The 18,407-nt window shown below is 43.1% G+C and overlaps 1 protein-coding gene across 5 annotated transcripts in view; it reads right to left on the bottom strand.

The window, feature by feature from the left end:
• The window catches only part of LOC129859358 (uncharacterized), a 23,572-nt gene extending 5,165 nt beyond the window's left edge, over positions 1-18,407 (bottom strand). The window contains exons 1-13 of one of the 5 annotated variants that reach the window (XM_055929043.1): positions 18,098-18,407; positions 15,504-15,610; positions 15,191-15,345; positions 13,856-14,013; positions 13,394-13,561; positions 7,180-7,642; positions 6,629-6,730; positions 5,369-5,462; positions 3,028-3,278; positions 2,523-2,765; positions 2,155-2,253; positions 309-502; positions 17-191 (exon numbers count right to left, since the gene is read on the bottom strand). In XM_055929043.1, the coding sequence (XP_055785018.1) occupies positions 17-191; positions 309-502; positions 2,155-2,253; positions 2,523-2,765; positions 3,028-3,278; positions 5,369-5,462; positions 6,629-6,730; positions 7,180-7,642; positions 13,394-13,561; positions 13,856-14,013; positions 15,191-15,345; positions 15,504-15,610; positions 18,098-18,112 (2,224 nt within the window). In that variant the 5' untranslated portion in view covers positions 18,113-18,407. The remainder of the gene's footprint in view (positions 1-16; positions 192-308; positions 503-2,154; positions 2,254-2,522; positions 2,766-3,027; positions 3,279-5,368; positions 5,463-6,628; positions 6,731-7,179; positions 7,643-13,393; positions 13,562-13,855; positions 14,014-15,190; positions 15,346-15,503; positions 15,611-18,097) is intronic. The other 4 variants (XM_055929046.1, XM_055929045.1, XM_055929044.1 and 1 more) reach the window with 4 other exon arrangements.

The raw sequence follows: 18,407 nt of genomic DNA, 5'->3' as shown, positions 1-18,407 counted from the left end.
ACCATGTGCAGCTCACCTGAGATGATCTGGAGAACGTTGTTGCCATCAGCGACGGAGATGCCGGCCACGCTGAGGGCAGAGAGGGCGGAGTGGGTGGCCAGGTGCTCCAGAGAGCCCTCCCTCACCGCCGTGCCGTCTAGGTAGAGGGTCTGCAGGCTGGGAAGTTCAGCCAGGGCCGACACGTCACTCACCTGACAGACGAGGGAGGAAGGGGTCAAAGTAGACCTAAATCTCAAAATGGGCTCAGGATATTGTGGTTGGGTGTGTTGTCGTGTTTGTGTGCTTGTACGAGCACAAGAGTGAGCTACCTTAGTGTGTTTGATGCTGAGCAGTCGTAGCTGGGGCACACAGGCGGGCAGCGCTGCCAGGGTGGCCTCCGTGATAGAGGTCTGGTTCAGACTAAGCTGGGTGAGTGTCGAAGGAGCAGACTGCAGGTACAGCACCATCCCTACATCGCTTACTTTGGTCTGGTCTAGCGACAGGAAAGACAGGCTCTTCAAGCCTTTAAGACACAAAGGGTGCGGAGTGAGATTTTTGTTTTTATCTTAGTCCTCCTTTCAAGTTGGTGAAATGGTTGACACATTTATCCGTAATTATGATTTCAATCATTTTTACCAAGTTGAAGCGCCACTCTTGCCATATTATGCTCCCATATCATGCTTTCGGAAAGTATTCAGACCCTTTGACTTTTTCCACATTTTGTTACGTTAAAGCCTTATTCTAAAATTTATTAAATAGCTTTTTCCCCCTCATCAATCTACACACAATATCCCATAATTTTTGGGAAATGTTAGCAAATAAAATATTACATTTACATAAGTATTCAGACCCTACTTTGTTGAAGCACCTTTGGCAGCAATTACAGCCTCGAGTCTTCTTGAGTATAACGTTACAAGCTTGGCACATCTCTCTGTACTTTGCTCCGTTCATCTTTCCCTCGATCCTGACTAGTCTCCTAGTCCCTACTGCTGAAAAACATCCCCACAGCATGATGCTGCCACCACGCTTCACCGTAGGGATGGTGCCTGGTTTCCTCCAGACGTGACGCTTGGCATTCAGGCCAAAGAGTTCAATCTTGGTTTCATCAGACCAGAGAATCTTGTTTTTTATGGTCTAAGAGTCCTTTAGGTGCCTTTTGGCAAACTCCAAGCGGGCTGTCATGTGCCTTTTACTGAGGAGTGGCTTCCGGCTGGCCATTCTACCATAAAAGCCAGTTGGTGGAGTGCTGCAGAGATGGTTGTCCTTCTGGAAGGTTCTCTCATCTCCACAGAGGAACTCTAGAGCTCTGTCAGATTGACCATCTGGTTCTTGGTCACCTCCCTGACCTAGTCCCAAAGTATAGCGAGATCCTTGATGAAAACCTGCTCCAGAGTGCTCAGGACCTCAGACTAGGGCCAAGGTTCACCTTCCAACAGGACAATGACCCTAAGAACACAGCCAAGACAACACAGGAGTGGCCTTGATGAAACGGGACAAGTCTCTGAATGTCCTTGAGTGGCCCAGCCAGAGCCTGGACTTCAAACATCTCTGGAGAGACCTGAAAATAGCTGTGCAGCGACACTTCCCATCCAACCTGACAGAGTTTGAGAGGATCTGCAGAGAAGAATGGGAGAAACTCCCCAAATACAGGTGTGCCAAGCTTGGAGCATCATACCCAATAAGACTCAAGGCTGTAATCTCTGCCAAAGGTGCTTCAACAAAGTACTGAGTAAAGGGTCTGAATACTTTTGTAAAAGTGATATTTCAGTTTTAGATTTTTTATAAAATGTGCAAAAATGTCTAAAAACCTGTTTTGCTTTGTCATTATAGGATATTGTGTGCAGATTGATGAGGATTATTATTGTTTAAATCCATTTATAATAAGGGTGTAACGTAACAAAATTTGGAAAAATTGAAGAGGTCTGAATACTTTCCGAATGCACTGTATTTACAAGACTGCTTACCAAGCATTAAAAACTTAATTCATCCACAGCCGTTCTATGCTGTAGCCAGGGTTGTATTTATTAGTGCACACCATAGCAAAACGTTTTGCAACAGAAACCAAAACAAACGTTACTTATTGGGCAAGTTCAGGTATAGTCCCTTCCTGTTTCAGTCAGTTTTCTTTTGTTTGGTGCCTAGTGAATACAACCCAGAATTAGAGAAGAACCTCACCTGTAATGTGTTGCAGACAGGAGTCTGTTAGCTTGCTACATGAGGCCAGGTTCAGGTGCTGCAGTTTCAGTAGGCTGCACAGCACAGAGAGGCCTGCGTCTGGACAACGGGAAAACAAAGAGATAGCAACCATCACTATCATAGCCACAAGCTGCAAAGATAACCGGTCACATGCTTAAAGTGATAGCTTACCAATGCATCTATATTCCTTTATTTTTGTAACTTTCTTACTTAACTTGACATTCAAATGGCACTAGTAATAGTGTTGAAATAGGGCTCTGGTCAAAAGTAGTGCACTTTATATGGAATAGGTTGCCATTTGGGACGCATCCTCAGTGAGCACAAAAGCTGTCAAGGTAAAGGTATACCTGTGATGAGAGGAGAGTTGACCAGGCTCAGGTGCTTCAGTGCAGTGAAGGCCCGTAGCTGCCGGAGCAGCTCGTTGGTGGAGTACGGGTAGCAGTTGAGGACAAACTTCTGCATTGGGCAGCCGAAAAAGAGTTCCAGGGTGCGCGGGCGAAGGAGCCTCTCGCGGGTCATGTGACTGAGCAGGAGCTCGGCCAGTTCAGGGGTCAGACACGACAGACTGCTGCTGTACTGCATGCTGGGAGCTGAGAGAGGAGGAACGAAGGAGAGAAAGAAAGAAGTTTTCTATGCAGCTTTCCAGACATGAATTTCTGTGATCTTGAATTTTTTACACAAGTGCAATAAACCACAACCAATATCATTGTATGTACAATTCTGACCATTTCTGAGATGAGATGGTTGGAAAAACAGTAGTTTGGCTAGGTCGTTGTTTTGGCAAAAAGTGATTCCTTTCAACATTTATTTGTGTGCAAATAACAGTGTTGGACTTTAAAGTTGTTCTCTGACCTGTCATGAGGTTGACTGTGGCCCGGGTGGCCATGACACAGAGGGAGGGGACGCTGGGCGTCCTGAAGGGTTTCTTGGGGGGGGATGGGTGACCTTGAGTGGCCTGGGGGTCGTCCTGGGCAGCTCTCTGGAGGCGCTCTACTGCAGCCTGGCCCGCTGCCCCCGGCACCACACAACCTGCAGCCTCCTCTGGCTCCACTGCTGGATCCTCTGCCACCCCCTCCCTGGGTGAGACACAACCACGTTTGCATCTAGTCAAATGATTAAAGATAAGAAAATCTTCCCGATTCTCCACCCTTGTGCACACTTCCCGTCATGGATTTAACAATGGTGGAAACTTACTCCATGCCAATGCTTACACCAATCCAACGCTTTAAATCCATGACGGGGAGTGTGCAAGTTCACACTCTGGCTATAATGTGGAGAATGCTGCGTTCAAAATTAATGTATTTACAGAGCAGGTTTTGGTCCTGAGCCCCTTCTCAGGCTACATGCCATCAAGGCTACATGCCAAGTCTGAAGTTTGCATGCCAACACATCAAGTCACTGCTTATGTTTGACCTTTAGGACACTGGCACACTTCTACACATTCAACACGTTTATAATAAGGCGTTGCAGTGCTGATCAGAACTAAACATTGAAAAACAATCCACTTTCTACGGAGTTACCTATTACATATCAATTCAACTTGAATAATCCTACAAATATTTTTTCAGATATAAGTTCTGCTTAGGGTTATAAACTCAGCAAAAAAAATGAACGCTCTCCCACTGTCAACTGCGTTTATTTTCAGCAAAGTTAACATGTGTAAATATTTGTATGAACATAAGTTTCAACAACTGAGACAAACTGAACAAGTTCCACAGACATGTGACTAACAGGAATTGAATAATGTGTCCCTGAACAAAGGGGTGGGGTCAAAATCAAAAGTTAGTCAGTATCTGGTGTGGCCACCAGCTGCATTAAGTACTGCAGTGCATCTCCTCATGGACTGCACCAGATTTGCCAGTTCTTGCTGTGAGATGTTACCCCACTCTTCCACCAAGGCACCTGCAAGTTCCCAGATATTTCTGGGGGGAAATGGCCCTAGCCCTCACCCTCCAATCCAACAGGTCCCAGACGTGCTCAATGGGATTGAGATCCGGGCTCTTCGCTGGCCATGGCAGAACACTGACATTCCTGTATTGCAGTAAATCACGCACAGAACGAGCAGTATGGCTAGTGGCATTGTCATGCTGGAGGGTCATGTCAGGATGAGTCTGCAGGAAGGGTACCACATGAGGGAGGAGGATGTCTTCCCTGTAACGCACAGCGTTGAGATTGCCTGCAATGACAACAAGCTCAGTCCGATGATGCTGTGACACACCGCCCCAGACCATGACGGACCCTCCACCTCCAAATCGATCCCGCTCCAGAGTACAGGCCTCGGTGTAACGCTCATTCCTTCGACGATAAAAGCCAATCCGACCATCACCCCTGGTGAGACAAAACCGCGACTCGTCAGTGAAGAGCACTTTTTGCCAGTCCTGTCTGGTCCAGCGACGGTGGGTTTGTGCCCATAGTCGACGTTGTTGCCGGTGATGTCTAGTGAGGACCTGGCTTACAACAGGCCTACAACCACTCAGTCCAGCCTCTCTCAGCCTATTGCGGACAGTCTGAGCACTGATGGAGGGATTGTGTGTTCCTGGTGCAACTTGGGCAGTTGTTGTTGCCATCCTGTACCTGTCCCGCAGGTGTGATGTTCAGATGTACCGATTCTGTGCAGGTGTTGTTACACGTGGTCTGCCACTGCGAGGATGGTCAGCTGTCCGTCCTGTCTCCCTGTAGCGCTGTCTTAGGCGTCTCACAGTACGGACATTGCAATTTATTGCCCTGGCCACATCTGCAGTCCTCATGCCTCCTTGCAGCATGCCTAAGGCACGTTCACGAAGATGAGCAGGGACCCTGGGTATCTTTCTTTTGGTGTTTTTCCAGAGTCAGTAGAAAGGCCTCTTTAGTGTTCTAATTTTTCATAACTGTGACCGTAATTGCCTACCGTCTGTAAGCTGTTAGTGTCTTAAGACCGTTCCACAGGTGCATGTTCATTAATTGTTTATGGTTCATTGAACAAGCATGGGAAACAGTGTTTAAACCCTTTACAATGAAGACCTGTGAAGTTATTTTGATTTTTACGAATTATCTTTGAAAGACAGGATCCTGAAAAAGGGATGTTTCTTTTTTTCCGCTGAGTTTAGATCCTGGACAGTATCAAATGAAATTGAAATCACGTTACAAAAAAAGACATTGCTTTAAAGTGGAGGTCATGGTCATGATACAGGCTAGGTTTAGGCTGGGCACTCACCTAAGTCTGTTGCCCTGGTCTGGCCAGTGGTGTCTGGGCTCCAGCACTCCACGCAGCCGGTTCTCTGGGAAGAAGGGTAATCGGGGCATATCTGCTGGGGTTAACAATAGGTTAGGCCTTTTGGATAGTCAATTTAAATTTGTATTAATTCTAGAAGCCATACATCTTGAATTACACTACATGGCCAAAAATATGTGGACTCGTCGAACATCTCATTCCAAAATCATGAGCATTAATACGGAGTTGGTCCCCCGTTCCCTGCTATAACAGCCTACACTCTTCTGTGAAGGCTTTCCCTAAGATGTTGGAACATTGCTGCGGGGACTTGCTTCCATTCAGCCACAAGAGCCTTAGTCAGGTCAGGCACTGATGTTGGGTAATTATGCCTGGCTCGCAGTCGGCGTTCCAATTTATACCAAAGGTTTTTGATGGGGTTGAGGTGAGCTTTACACCACTCCAGCCAACGCCTTGGCATTGCGCATGGTGACCTTAGGCTTGTGTGCGACTGCTCGGCCATGGAAACCCATTTCATGAAGCTCCCGACAAACAGTTATTGTGCTGACCTTGCTTCCAAAGGCAGTTTGGAACCCAGTAGTGAGCGTTGCAACTGAGGACAGACGATTGTTACGCACTACGTGCTTCAGCACTGACGTTCTGTGAGCTCGTGTGGCCTACCACCTCGCGGCTCAGCCATTGTTGCTCCTAGAGGTTTCCACTTCACAATAACAGCACATGCCATGTTGAAAGTCACTGACTTGCCAATGTTTGTCTATGGAGATTGCAAGGCTGTGTGCTCGATTTTATACACCTGTCAGCAACGGGTGTGGCTGATATAGCCAAATCCACTAATTTGAAGGGACGTCCACATACTTTTGTATATATAGTGTATTTCAGACAAATATCCAAGCTATTTAACAATCTGAATGCCTGTCTCTGAGACATATCACATGCCTCTCATAAACAAAATCTCTCTCTAATCACAATGTTCCTCTTCTTCAGCTTAGCTTCCTCTTTGGCTGTAAAAAGAATCCCCGGCAATGAGCTTCACACGAAGTGTAACACTTGGATTACTGTCTGTACCTCAGAGCTTGACTACTCAGAAAGACAGACTTATTTTTGGCACGAGTGAGTGCAGTGCAAACTTGCATAAGGCTCATCTTTATTGGACTAAAGAACAAGGAGTTCAGAGGAAAAACCAGGGAGACAGACAGACGAAGGAAGGAAGGGTAAAAGAAAATTCCAAAACAGAGGTTTTAGTACCATTGAGGAAGAAGGGCGGCTCTCTACCCCCTTCTGGCATCTCTTCATCATCTGAGCTGGCAGCCTCCTCTGCATCACCAGGATTCAGCTTCTGGCCTCGTCCTGTCAGGGAAAAACTGCATGAACACTTTGGAGTGGGATGAAGTGGCACCTAGACGCTGATCTTGGGTCAGTTTCACATTGTTCCCACTTATGGTTAAGGTTAGGATTGGGGGAGAGGAAGCTGATCCTAGATCTGTACCTAGGAGACACTGCGCCCGGAGTGAACAATTCACATTTAGCTGACACAGAGAATGCCTGAATGAAACTTAGTGCCTGTAATGGTGTTATGGTGTCTTCACAAAGTGACGCCTCAAACTAATGGGTCCATAATGCAATAGCCTTCGTGAGTAAGGCAATTATACAGCGTTACATGGTACCATGTAACCATTTACACTCCAAGAAAATGCATTTCTGAAGGTAAAACATCCAACAAGTCATCGACTATGATATTTGAAAATACATCAAATACATTGTGAATGAGGACTTCATACGCCAGACGTGAATCTTACCCCAGGAGTGAGAAGGTCCGGTCATTGGGGGCCCAACACCAGGGATGCCTGCGTAGCCCACTGCTTCTTCCCACAGCTGGTGAGGCAGAGGTGGGGGCCGAGCGGGATCCTCGATCCCTTCCTCCTCCAGCTCTGGTATCTGGGGCTGCTGTGGCTGGGGAAGTGCAGGGGGTGGAACCACCACCTCCTCCTGGCCCAATAAGAGGCGTGCAGCTGGGCTGGCCGGATCCTGGGGTGTTTCTGGGGGCGTGGTCTGGATACAGAGGGCGGCGTTGGGCGTGAGGCCCAGGGAGCGCAGGGAGCAAGCCAGCTCCGCCTCCCCAAAGCGTTTCCGTGGGAACCCCTGGAGGAGGGAAAAGGAGGCCAGGGAGGGGTAGCGCCCGGAGATGTGCTCCATCACGCTGCGCAGAGGGGCGTCGGCAGGGAAGCGCTCCCGCATGGACTCCCCAGAGGGTAGCCGGATCTACAGGGAGGGACGGAGAGGGTGAAACCTCCATTATAACATACCACCTCAGTCTCCATCTAAACTAAGCTACACAATTCATGCACGCCTCTTCAATCAACTAATAGGAGTTCTCTCAAATCAACAATCAAGACAGAAGTCTACCTATGCTGAGGGCTCTAAATTAATACAACACATTTTGGTAACACTGGTGTTAAGCAGCACCAGAAAAGAAGATTTTTTTAAATTGATTGAGATATAGCCTATATATTGGGCCTATATGTATTCTAGATACTTCTGAAGCACATGTTGTACCATAAAAACGAATATGGAACCCTGTAAAATATTTGTTTATTATTAAAAGCTAAAATGTTGATACAAAAACCTGTCATTGGTGGAATATTAGGTTTCTACACTGTGTAACAGGTTATTTCTATAAATAATGGAGCCAATGTGTGACACAGGGATCAACATTTCCAAATGGATTTTCATGCAGTTCCACATGTGTACTTAGAGGAATAAAAGTGAAAATATGCAAATTGACCCATAACTCCAGCGCTTCATTTTAAATTTTCAAGCACCTCAACGTTATACAATTGTAAATCATTGTATATATAGGGCCTAATATAGAACCACTAAATAGGCCATTACCACTAAAAATACCTTGCCAATGCGTTGATATTCAAATTATTATTACATTCTAAAATATGTGAGAATAGTGTGGACATTGTCTGACTAAATAGACTGGATACATGCATGGCAATTTTTCTGTAGCCTACAGTATGTGGTTGACGCAGGCACACATAATTAAGCTATGAAAAGTGGAAGGATTTGTATGGAAAGCCAAATCGAACCCAACATTCGATGTTGCCAGCAGCATACCACCCTACATTCCACTGCTGGCTTGCCTCTGAAGCTAAGGTGATCCTGGTTGGTTCCCGGAAGGGAGACCATATGCTTCTGGAAGTGGTGTTGGAAGGTCAGTAAGAAGCACTCTTTCCTCTGGTAAAATAAATAAATAATAATATCCCAAAGCCCCAGGGCAGAGATTGGGGACATTGCCCTGTGCAGTGTGTCTTTCGGATGGGACGTTTAACGGGTGTCCTGACTCTCTGTCGTCACTAAAGATTCCATGGCACTTATCGTAAGAGTAGGGATGTTAACCCCGGGGTCCTGGCTAAATTCCCAATCTGGCCCTCATACCATCATGGCCACCTAATCATTCCCAGCTTCCAATTGGCTCATTCATCTCCTCTCCCCATTAACTATTCCCCAGGTCGTTGCTGTAGATGAGAATGTGTTCTCAGTCAACTTACCTGGTAAAATAATGGTAAAAGAGGAAAAACATGTTATCTTCATAATAAGCGCACATGGTTTTACAGCACCCTTCAATTGAAGAGGCAGGAAACAAATGAAAGTGGCCACATTTCTCACAAAAACTATTTAAAAATGAAATCAAGGAAAATCATAAAGGCAACAGGGGAACTTATAAATTGGCTACAATAATTACAAGGACTTTTCAAGCACCAAATTGAAGAAATGTCTGCTTTTTAAGGTAGTCCTAATCCAGTACTTGAATTTCTGAGCTCCAAATTCAAGTAGGCTTTTTCAAGCTCATTGTATTGTTTAAAATTGCAGGTGTAAGTAACCTGGGGGGAAAAATGTATTTGTCATGTTATTTCATTACCAGATGATATTGAGAATAAGCCCACTAGGCTATTTATACTGATCAAAAGTATTAACGCAACAAGTAAAGTGTTGGTCCCATATTTTCATGAGCTGAAATAAAAGGTCCCAGAAATTTTCCATAACAGTGGTGTAAAGTACTTAAGTAAAAATACTTTAAAGTACTACATAAATCATTTTTTAGGGTATCTGTACATTCCAAAAGAAAATGATGTACTTTTTACTCCATACATTTTCCCTGACACCCAAAAGTACTCGTTACATTTTGACAGGAAAATGGCCCAATTCACACACTTATCAAGAGAACATCCCTAGTCATCCCTACTGCCTCTGATCTGGTGGACTCACTAAACACAAATGCTTCATTTGTATATTATATCTGAGTGTTGTAGTGTGCCCCTGGCTATCCGTCAATTTAAAAAAATAATAAACAATTGGGCAGTCTGGTTTGCTTAAAATAAGGAATTTGAAATGGTTTATACTTCTCCTTTTGATATTTAAGTGCATTTTAGCAATTCCATTTACTTTTAATACTTAAGTATATTTCAAACAAATACCTTTAGAGACTTTTACTCAAGTAGTATTTTACTGGGTGACGGTCACTTTTACTTGAGTCATTTTCTATTAAAGTATCTTTACTTTTATGACAATTGAGTATTTTTTCCACCACTGTTCCATACCACAAAAAGATTATTTCTCTAAGATTCTGTGCACAAATTTGTTCACATCTCTGTTAGTGAGCATTTCTCCTTTGCCAAGATAATCCATCCATTTTATAGGTGTGGCCATATCAAGAAGCTGATTAAACAGCATGATCATTTAACATGTGCACCTTGTGCTGGGTACAATAAAAGGCCACTCTAAAATGTGCAGTTTTGTCACACAACACATTCATATTTTTGTTCAGTATAATTTGTTGTCATTATATGCAGAATAATTCATAGGAATAGTATTGGGTGATGCGCAATAGTCTAGCCTACACAATTGCGCATAGTAGACTCGGGGTCCAATCTGAGGCACAAAAACATGAACACATTAGATTTACCAGAGAAAGCATCAAGGTAATGAGACCCTGCTGTAAATCAAGCAGACAAATGATCAACATCAATTTGCTAGGGATAATTAGATCCAGCATGGAACCAGGTACAACGGTCACTGGCGTAACGAATGAGACACCAAAATATTCTGGACATTCCTCACAAACACCTTTTTTCTAGCACTTGGGCTGTTGTTGCATCGCATGCGCTATCACAACAGCTGTTAGTCAATTGACTGTCATTTGGAAAATTCCTTCCTGGATCAGATGATGTGTGAAAACATCAAGGCTTAACTAGTCAGCTTGACACCAAATGCGTATCCAACAAGTATTATGCATAATTATTGAAGAACCACGTTAAATGACATTATCGATTTAGGTTTTAAGTATAAAGGTAAGGTAACTATTTTGGTTAGAAGCATTCGATTTTGCAATCACATTGTTTTGGATTTGTGTGCCCCCCGTAACAAATCTTGATACAAAAAACCTGTCCGACATACACTACCGGTCAAAAGTTTTAGAACTCCTACTCATTCAAAGGTTTTTCTTTATTTTTACTATTTTCTACATTGTAGAATAATAGTGAAGACATCAAAACTATGTAATAACACATATGGAATCATATAGTATCCAAAAAAGTGTTAAAACAAATCAAAATTATATTTGAGATTTTTTAAATAGCCACCCTATGCCTTGATGACAGCTTCCAAAGTCATCCAACCATTATAATAAAATGTAAAGCAATAGCGGTGTGGTCAACTGGATGATAATTTAATTTGGGAGTGCCTGCTTTGATACAAACATGGGGACTCCTCTTGATAAATCAATCAATATCAGATTTTTGTTTTCACGGAATCTCAATTTGGATATTTGGTTACAATTAGGCTGGAAAATATTAGCTAAATTAAGGTGAGTGCTTATGATCATTATTCTAGGTTGCTCATCTATTAGCAGGACTGATCAGAAAATGTTGCTAGCATGTTATGTAGCCTAACGTTAGTGGATTATTTTGCTTTTCACTCGTGTAATAGCCTTGGCTTCTCCAAACCAAAATCCTGTGACTTGTCTGGTAATGAATCAATGTGATTTTTTAAAACTAAATCTCCATATTTTTGGTTAATTGACCTCTGGCTGGGAAAATACGTGGAGGTGCAGCTCATCTATTCGTTTGCTCATTTATAACATATCAGAAACATTTAGCATGTTATAATGTAAGCTTAAATCAATAAGTGCAATATTTTGCTATTGACTGACATTAGGCAATTGACTTTAGGCAATTCCAAAAGCCTGAGGAGATTGTGAAATATCAACACAACACTCAAATACTTTTGAAAACATAGATTTCCATTATTTTCTATGCATATCATGATGAAAATAGTCACTCGGGAACAACAGTACAGTGAACCGCACTGGTCGTAGAACAAAATATTTAGGAGCATATCCAACCAAAATGGTCGCACTTTAGAGCACTGCCTATGCTGCTAGGCATACAGTGGCTTCATAAAGTATTCATACCACTTGACTTATTCCACATTTTGTTATTACAGTCTGAATAAAAAAAATGAATTCAATTTCTCTTCTCACCATCTACACACAATACCCCATAATGACAAAGTGAAAACATGTTTTTAGATATCTTTTTTCGCTCTCAAATTTATTAAGAATGAAATACAGAAATATTGAATTTACATAAGTATTCACAACCCTGAGTCAGTACTTTGTAGAAGCCCTTTGCCAGCAATTACAGCTGAACCTTCCTGGGTAAGTCGCTTTGCACACCTGGATTGTGAACATTTGCCCAATATTATTTTCAAAATTATTCAAGCTCTGTCAAATTGGTTGTTGATCATTGCTAGACAACCATTTTCGGGTCTTGCCATAGATTTGAGTAGATTTAAGTCAAAACTGTAACTTGACCACTCAGGAACATTCACTGTCTTCTTGATAAGCAACTCCAGTGTAGATTTGGCCATGTGTTTTAGGTTATTGTACTGATGAAAGGTGAATTAATTTCCCAGTGTTTGATGGAAAGCAGACTGAACCAGGTTTTCCTATAGGATTTTGCCTGTGCTTAGCTTCATTCCATTTTTATCCTGAAAAACTCCCCAGTCCTTAACAATTACAAGCATAGCCATAACATCATGCAGTCACGACTATGTTTGAAAATATGGAGAGTGGTAATACTCTAATGTTTTGTATTGTATTTCCCCCCAACATAACACTTTGCATTCAGGACAAAAAGTGAATTGCTTGGCCACATTTTTTATAGTATTTAGTGCCTTATTTCAAACAGGATGCATGTTTTGGAATATTTTTAATCTGTGCAGGCTTCCTTTTCATTCTGTCAATTAGGTTAGTATTGTGAAGTAACTGCAATGTTGTTGATCCATCCTCAGTTCTATCACAGCCATGTAACTAACTGTCTTAAAGTCACCATTGGCTTCATGGTGAAATCCCTGAGCAGTTTCCTTCCTCTCTGTCAACTGAGTTAGGAAGGACGCCTGTATCTTTGTAGTTACTGGGTAATTAACAACTTCACCATTCTCAAAGAGATATTCAATGTCTGCTTTTTTTTTAAATCCATCTACCAATAGGTTCCCTTCTTTACGAGGCATTGGAAAACCTCTTCTTGGTTGAATCAGTGTTTGAAATCCAATGCTCGACTGAGGGACCTTACAATTATCTGTATGTTTGGGGTACAGAGATGAGGTAGATCTTCAAAAACATGTTAAACACTATTATTGTAGTCCATTTAACTTACTAAGCACATTTTTACTCCTAAACTTATTTAAGCTTGCCATAGCAAAGGGGTTGAATACTTATTGACTCAAAGACATTTCAGCTTTTCATTTTTAAAAACATTTGTAAAAATTTCAACAACAAAAATAATCCACTTTTGACATAATTGGGTATTGTGTGTAGGCCAGTGACAAAAAAAATCTTGGTTGAATCAATTTTAAATTCAGGCTGTAACAACATAAAGTCAAGGGGTGTGAATACTTTCTGAAGGCACTGAATGTAAACATTGCCAGAGGAGGGTTCAGTCTCACCATGAGGATGCAGTTGTTGTCTACACTAGTCTGAACCGTACCCCCCAGCCTCTGGCCTTGGCTGCTGCCAGGGGGGGACGTGGTCTCAGTGGAGGCGCTCGGCTGGGTCTTCTTCTCCTGTAAGCTCCTCCGGTCCTCAGCAATACGCTTCAGCACCAGCTCACGCTCCTGAGGTAACAACACACACGTCACAGGGATGCCATGTCGGAGTGTGACTTTTTTGCAAAAAGAGCTGAATATATAGTCTCAATAATTTGAATAAACCAATCTTCAATGTAAATTGTGTCACTAGGCAGTATGCACTGCAGTATGTTAGACTAGCATGTCGAATACCCTGTGGCTATGCTGGGTGTGTGTGTGTGTGTGTGTGTGTGTGTGTGTGTGTGTGTGTGTGTGTGTGTGTGTGTGTGTGTGTGTGTGCTCAGTGTGTTTCAGCTGATCAATCAGGCAGGTGCTGCTGACCTGTTTCTTCTGCCTCCTCTCGTTCCTGGCCTCGTTGGCCACACGCATCCTCTGCTGCTCCTGAAAGTCACTCTTGTCCTGCCTGATACGTGACTCCAGCGGTGGGGTGTCTGTGGATGGGCTGGTGGGTTGCGTGGGTCCCAGGACTAAAGAGGGGCCTTCAGACACACATTAGAAACAGAATGGTCACTGCTGAAATAAAGAGTCAAATAACTAGCTACTATGCTATGTCCAGAGTAGGTTGGTGTTTTGCCCAAAACACCAGTTAAGTAATATATATTTAAGGCTACAATTTCAAGCGAGGAATGTGTCTGAGGCAGGGGAGACGACTGGGAAAGGGGATGGATACCTAGTCAGTTGCACAACTGAATGCATTCAACCGAAATGTGCCTTCCTCATTTAAACCTCTGAATCAGAGGTGTGGGGGCTGCCTTAATCAACATCCACATAATCGGCACCCGGGGAGCATTTGCTGTGGGGGTTAACTGCCGTACTCAGATTTTTCCACCTTGCCAGCTCGGGGATTCAAACAAGCAACCTTTCGCTTACTGTCCCAACTCTCTAACCACTAACCTACCTGCCGCGACTGCCCTCTCTCATTGAAGTCACAGAGTTCAAGGTCGAACGCAGTACTGTAGGCTGTTTCCAGAAAGTCAGATCCCCATTACGGTGAATGGGAAAATGGCAATCTTCGTGGTCAATATTTACACAATCATAGTACCAATAATTGCTTCTATCACACCACATGCATGTCCTTGAATCGATTATTTTAAAATCGCACACAAAAGAAGAAGGAAAATTGAGTTACTACCACCAGCCTACACTACCCCGGTTGGCCTTCAACTTGAGATACTAAATGATTTGATTTGAAGGGGGCAGCACTAAGTTAGCCTGCAAAGTCACTTCCTAGAGTAGCTAAAACTACACATGCGATGTTTCCAAAAACTCCTCCATGAGCAAGATGGCAATACGTCAAATGCACCACTGAGACTTCACATACCGAAATGTAATCAATGTCATCACTATGTTATAACAAATAAGTATTATTGGAAGATTATGAGGGAGGGAGATTAGCTTGGAAACAAAAACCTTGGATAATTTACTGTAACTTATGCCCTGTCCTGTACACAGTTCCCCTGTATATTCAGCTGGAAACAAGGCAAAGCCACTCGCTGTTCCAAGTTTTACAAGACCGTTATCTGATTTGTACAAAAGGGATAAAAGACACCACAAGTGGTCAATTGTGCACAATAAGACATTGGACCATTACATTCCAGTATGCAATCAACCATGGAAAACAAATGCCTGATGAAATATCATAATGGTGTGTCACACCTCTACTGTCATTGGGCGATGTCTGTGAGTGTGATGTGCTTGGGGGGCAAGAGCTCCCCGCATCTTTGGGAGGGTTAAATGCAGCGAACGGCGTTGAAACTGGCTGGGATGGATTTTTGACCAGCTTGTGCCTCAGATTTTCACCTTGTAAAAGCCTGCCGTAAAGACATGGGGGGAAAAGATGGGGGGGGGGGGGGGGGGGGGGGGAACATTAACCATTTGACATGTTCAGTTATTGACAAAACCTGTCTTGACAGCGGAAAACATAGTTCCTTGCCTGTCCATTTAAGGGTTATGGTTTGGGAGGACTCACCATTCAGCTGCATCAGGCACTGAGAAGTGTCCTGCCTGCACGGCGGACTGGATCTGCTCCTCACTGAAGCCCATCTCACACAGGGTATGGAACAACTCTCCGATAGTCTACAACACAAGGCCATGGGGGTGTGAGACAACAGGAAAACTCATAACAAAAGGCGGGCCTATACACAAACCGCACTCTTGCCCGAACACAAAAGGGGCAAAGGGTGCCCCTGGTTTCTTTGAGCAGATCAATCAGACGATGCCCTACAAAGTCAATCAATCTCACTCAATAATGCCTGAATGAAGTGTGACTGATGAATGGAGTGATTGTTTGGCTCTGACGACAAAGTGCAAGTTTGACTAAAGACAGCAGCTGATTGAAGTGAGCTATCCTTGAGATTAATCCTCATAGGGAAATGCTGTGTTGTCATAAAAGCTTGTTTTCTAGGTCTGATAAAGCTCAACAATTTCATATGTATTTTCAACTAGCTGGCTAGCTTAGTTGGTATCTAGCTAGCTGTATTGTACTTCCAGTGCCAATTAATAAACTATAGTCACAGATAGAACAATGAGACAGATATTTCCTCAGATGTATAAATGTGAAGCATCCGCTTGGCTTTTCCACTCATGAGAGGAAGCCCACTGGCCGGTGTTGTGCCGAAAATCTCCCCCCTGCCAGAATTCTCCCCCCACCTTCGCGTGAACGAGCACGAGTACGCACTCAATTCTTCATTGCTGTGACTTTCTTGCTAGTTGAGATTTCTGCTCTTCACGCCATTGTCAGTTTAGCCTACATTTCACTGATCTTAGTAGCAGAAAGCATTTTTTATTAGTGTCCTTTGATTGCGGGGGAGGCACTAGTAATGTCTGCAGTTTTCAGTTTGTATTAGTCTATAAATAAATGTATTTGCCAAAATTCGTCATCTCTCCCATGTCTTATTCGACTAGTAGTTGTTCTGAAATGTTTATTGCTTGCCTAGATTTGACTCCCTCTGTTTAATATAACACACGTAGATTAATAATTAATTTCAGTTGCCTATCCTGATGTGAAGTTTGTTCTATAGAAAGTATTTGACTCAATTTTGTCACTAAAGGAAATTAGAAGAGAAGGGGGGGGGGGGGGGGATTTCAGCAAGGGCATTTTCTTGCCTGCCAAAGTTCTCCCCCCCTCCATCTTGGGACTGCAAGGCCTGGCACACTTCATAATCGTTTTGGTAGCTCATGTTGACCAGTAGGGTGTGCCACAGAAAGTATTTGAATCTAGCCACAAAATTAAGGAAATTAGGGGGGGGGGGGGGGGGGGGGGGGTATTTCGACAAGGCCATTTTCTTGCCTGCCAAAATTCAACCCCCCTTCTAATTTCCTTGATTTTGTGGCTAGAGTCAAATACTTTCCGCGGCACACACTACTGGTCAACATGAGCTACCAAAATGATTCTGAAGTGTGCCAGGCCTTGCAGTCCTAAAATAGTAGGGGGGGTGGGAGAATTTCGGGCAGGCAAGAAAACGGCCCTCCTAATTTCTTTAATTTTGTCACTAGAGTCAAGTACTTTCTGTGGCACACATCAGAGTCAAATACTTTCTATAGAACAAACTTCCCGTCAGGATAAGAAACCGAAATTAATAATCAATGTATGTGTGTTATATTAAACAGAGGGAGTAAAATATAAGCAAGCAATAAACATTTCAGAACAACTACTAGTCGAATAGGACATGGGAGAGATCACACATTTTGGCAAAGAGATGTATTTAGCCAAATAGCCAAACCGAAAACTGCAGACACTAGTGCCTACCCACGATTAAACCGCCATAAAAGAATCTAATGAAAATTAGCCCAATCTTGATCATTGACTGCTGCCTTGAAGGACACAAATAAAAAATGCTTTCTGCTACTAAGATCAGTGAAATGTAGGCTAAACTGACAACGGATCAATACAGTTTTCGGTTCCTAGAACTACAATCTGATATGAACCGAGTGGACTACGTTTTGTAGACTTTACCCTTTGCAAAAGTTTTCTACGAATCGTGTTGTTTGTTTAGGAGTGCAACGGGAATGAGTTATTGCACACGCGCACTTCACAGAGGAGGTGTTCCCTGATGGAAATATGCAGACGTTGCTAGATCGCGCCAATAGGATATCGGTAGCTCGTGCTTGGCTCTGCCCACTTTGACTAATTTATTCCTATTGGAAACGACAGTCTGTGGTCAATCTTGGTTTAGTTACAAAAAATCTTTGCTATAGTCTAGGACCTCTACTCTAGGTTAGAAACTTCGACGTGACATGATGATCACTCTGAACTCCACTTCTCCAGGGAAATTATCAAAGTCCGGGTATTTTACTTGAGCTCATTCTAACCTAAACAGGGCCATTTGTATCTTAATGCAGATAACTACCGGTAGCTAGCTAGCTTACTGTCATCCTAGCAAGCGAACTACTGCTACGGGAATTTACAATGGAGGATGTGCTAGGTACAATTGCTAACATAGTCAGCTAACGTTATCCAATTAGCTAGCTAACTGTTAGTTACTACTGTACCAACTTATTTAAGTAATAACTGTTATTCTTTAGAAGTGAAAGTATTAAGCCAGTTGGCTATTTGCAACTTACCGGAGTGGAATCCATACTTTCAGTTTCAGTGGTTCTTTGCACTAGCTAGCTATGTGCCCTGTTGTTGGCTTGCATGTCAAGGAAAGATTAGTAGCCAGAGCCAATGGCTACATTACAGAACGCGATTTGAACCTATCAAAACTGCTGACAGACAGTGGGAAACGCCCCGAAAACCACCGGTATTCCCAAATAATAAAATGTTTATACAGACTACACACACGTTTGAACACTTCGTCGTTTTGTTTCAATATCATTACAACTGTCTGTAGCAATGTGTACTCAGACAAAACAGTCAGCAAATGATAATCCA

This window comes from Salvelinus fontinalis, chromosome 7 (assembly GCF_029448725.1).
Source record: "Salvelinus fontinalis isolate EN_2023a chromosome 7, ASM2944872v1, whole genome shotgun sequence".
In the NCBI taxonomy this organism is placed as follows: domain Eukaryota; kingdom Metazoa; phylum Chordata; class Actinopteri; order Salmoniformes; family Salmonidae; genus Salvelinus; species Salvelinus fontinalis.
Note: the sequence above shows the minus strand (reverse complement) of the source record. Positions and strands in the feature narration are given on the sequence as shown.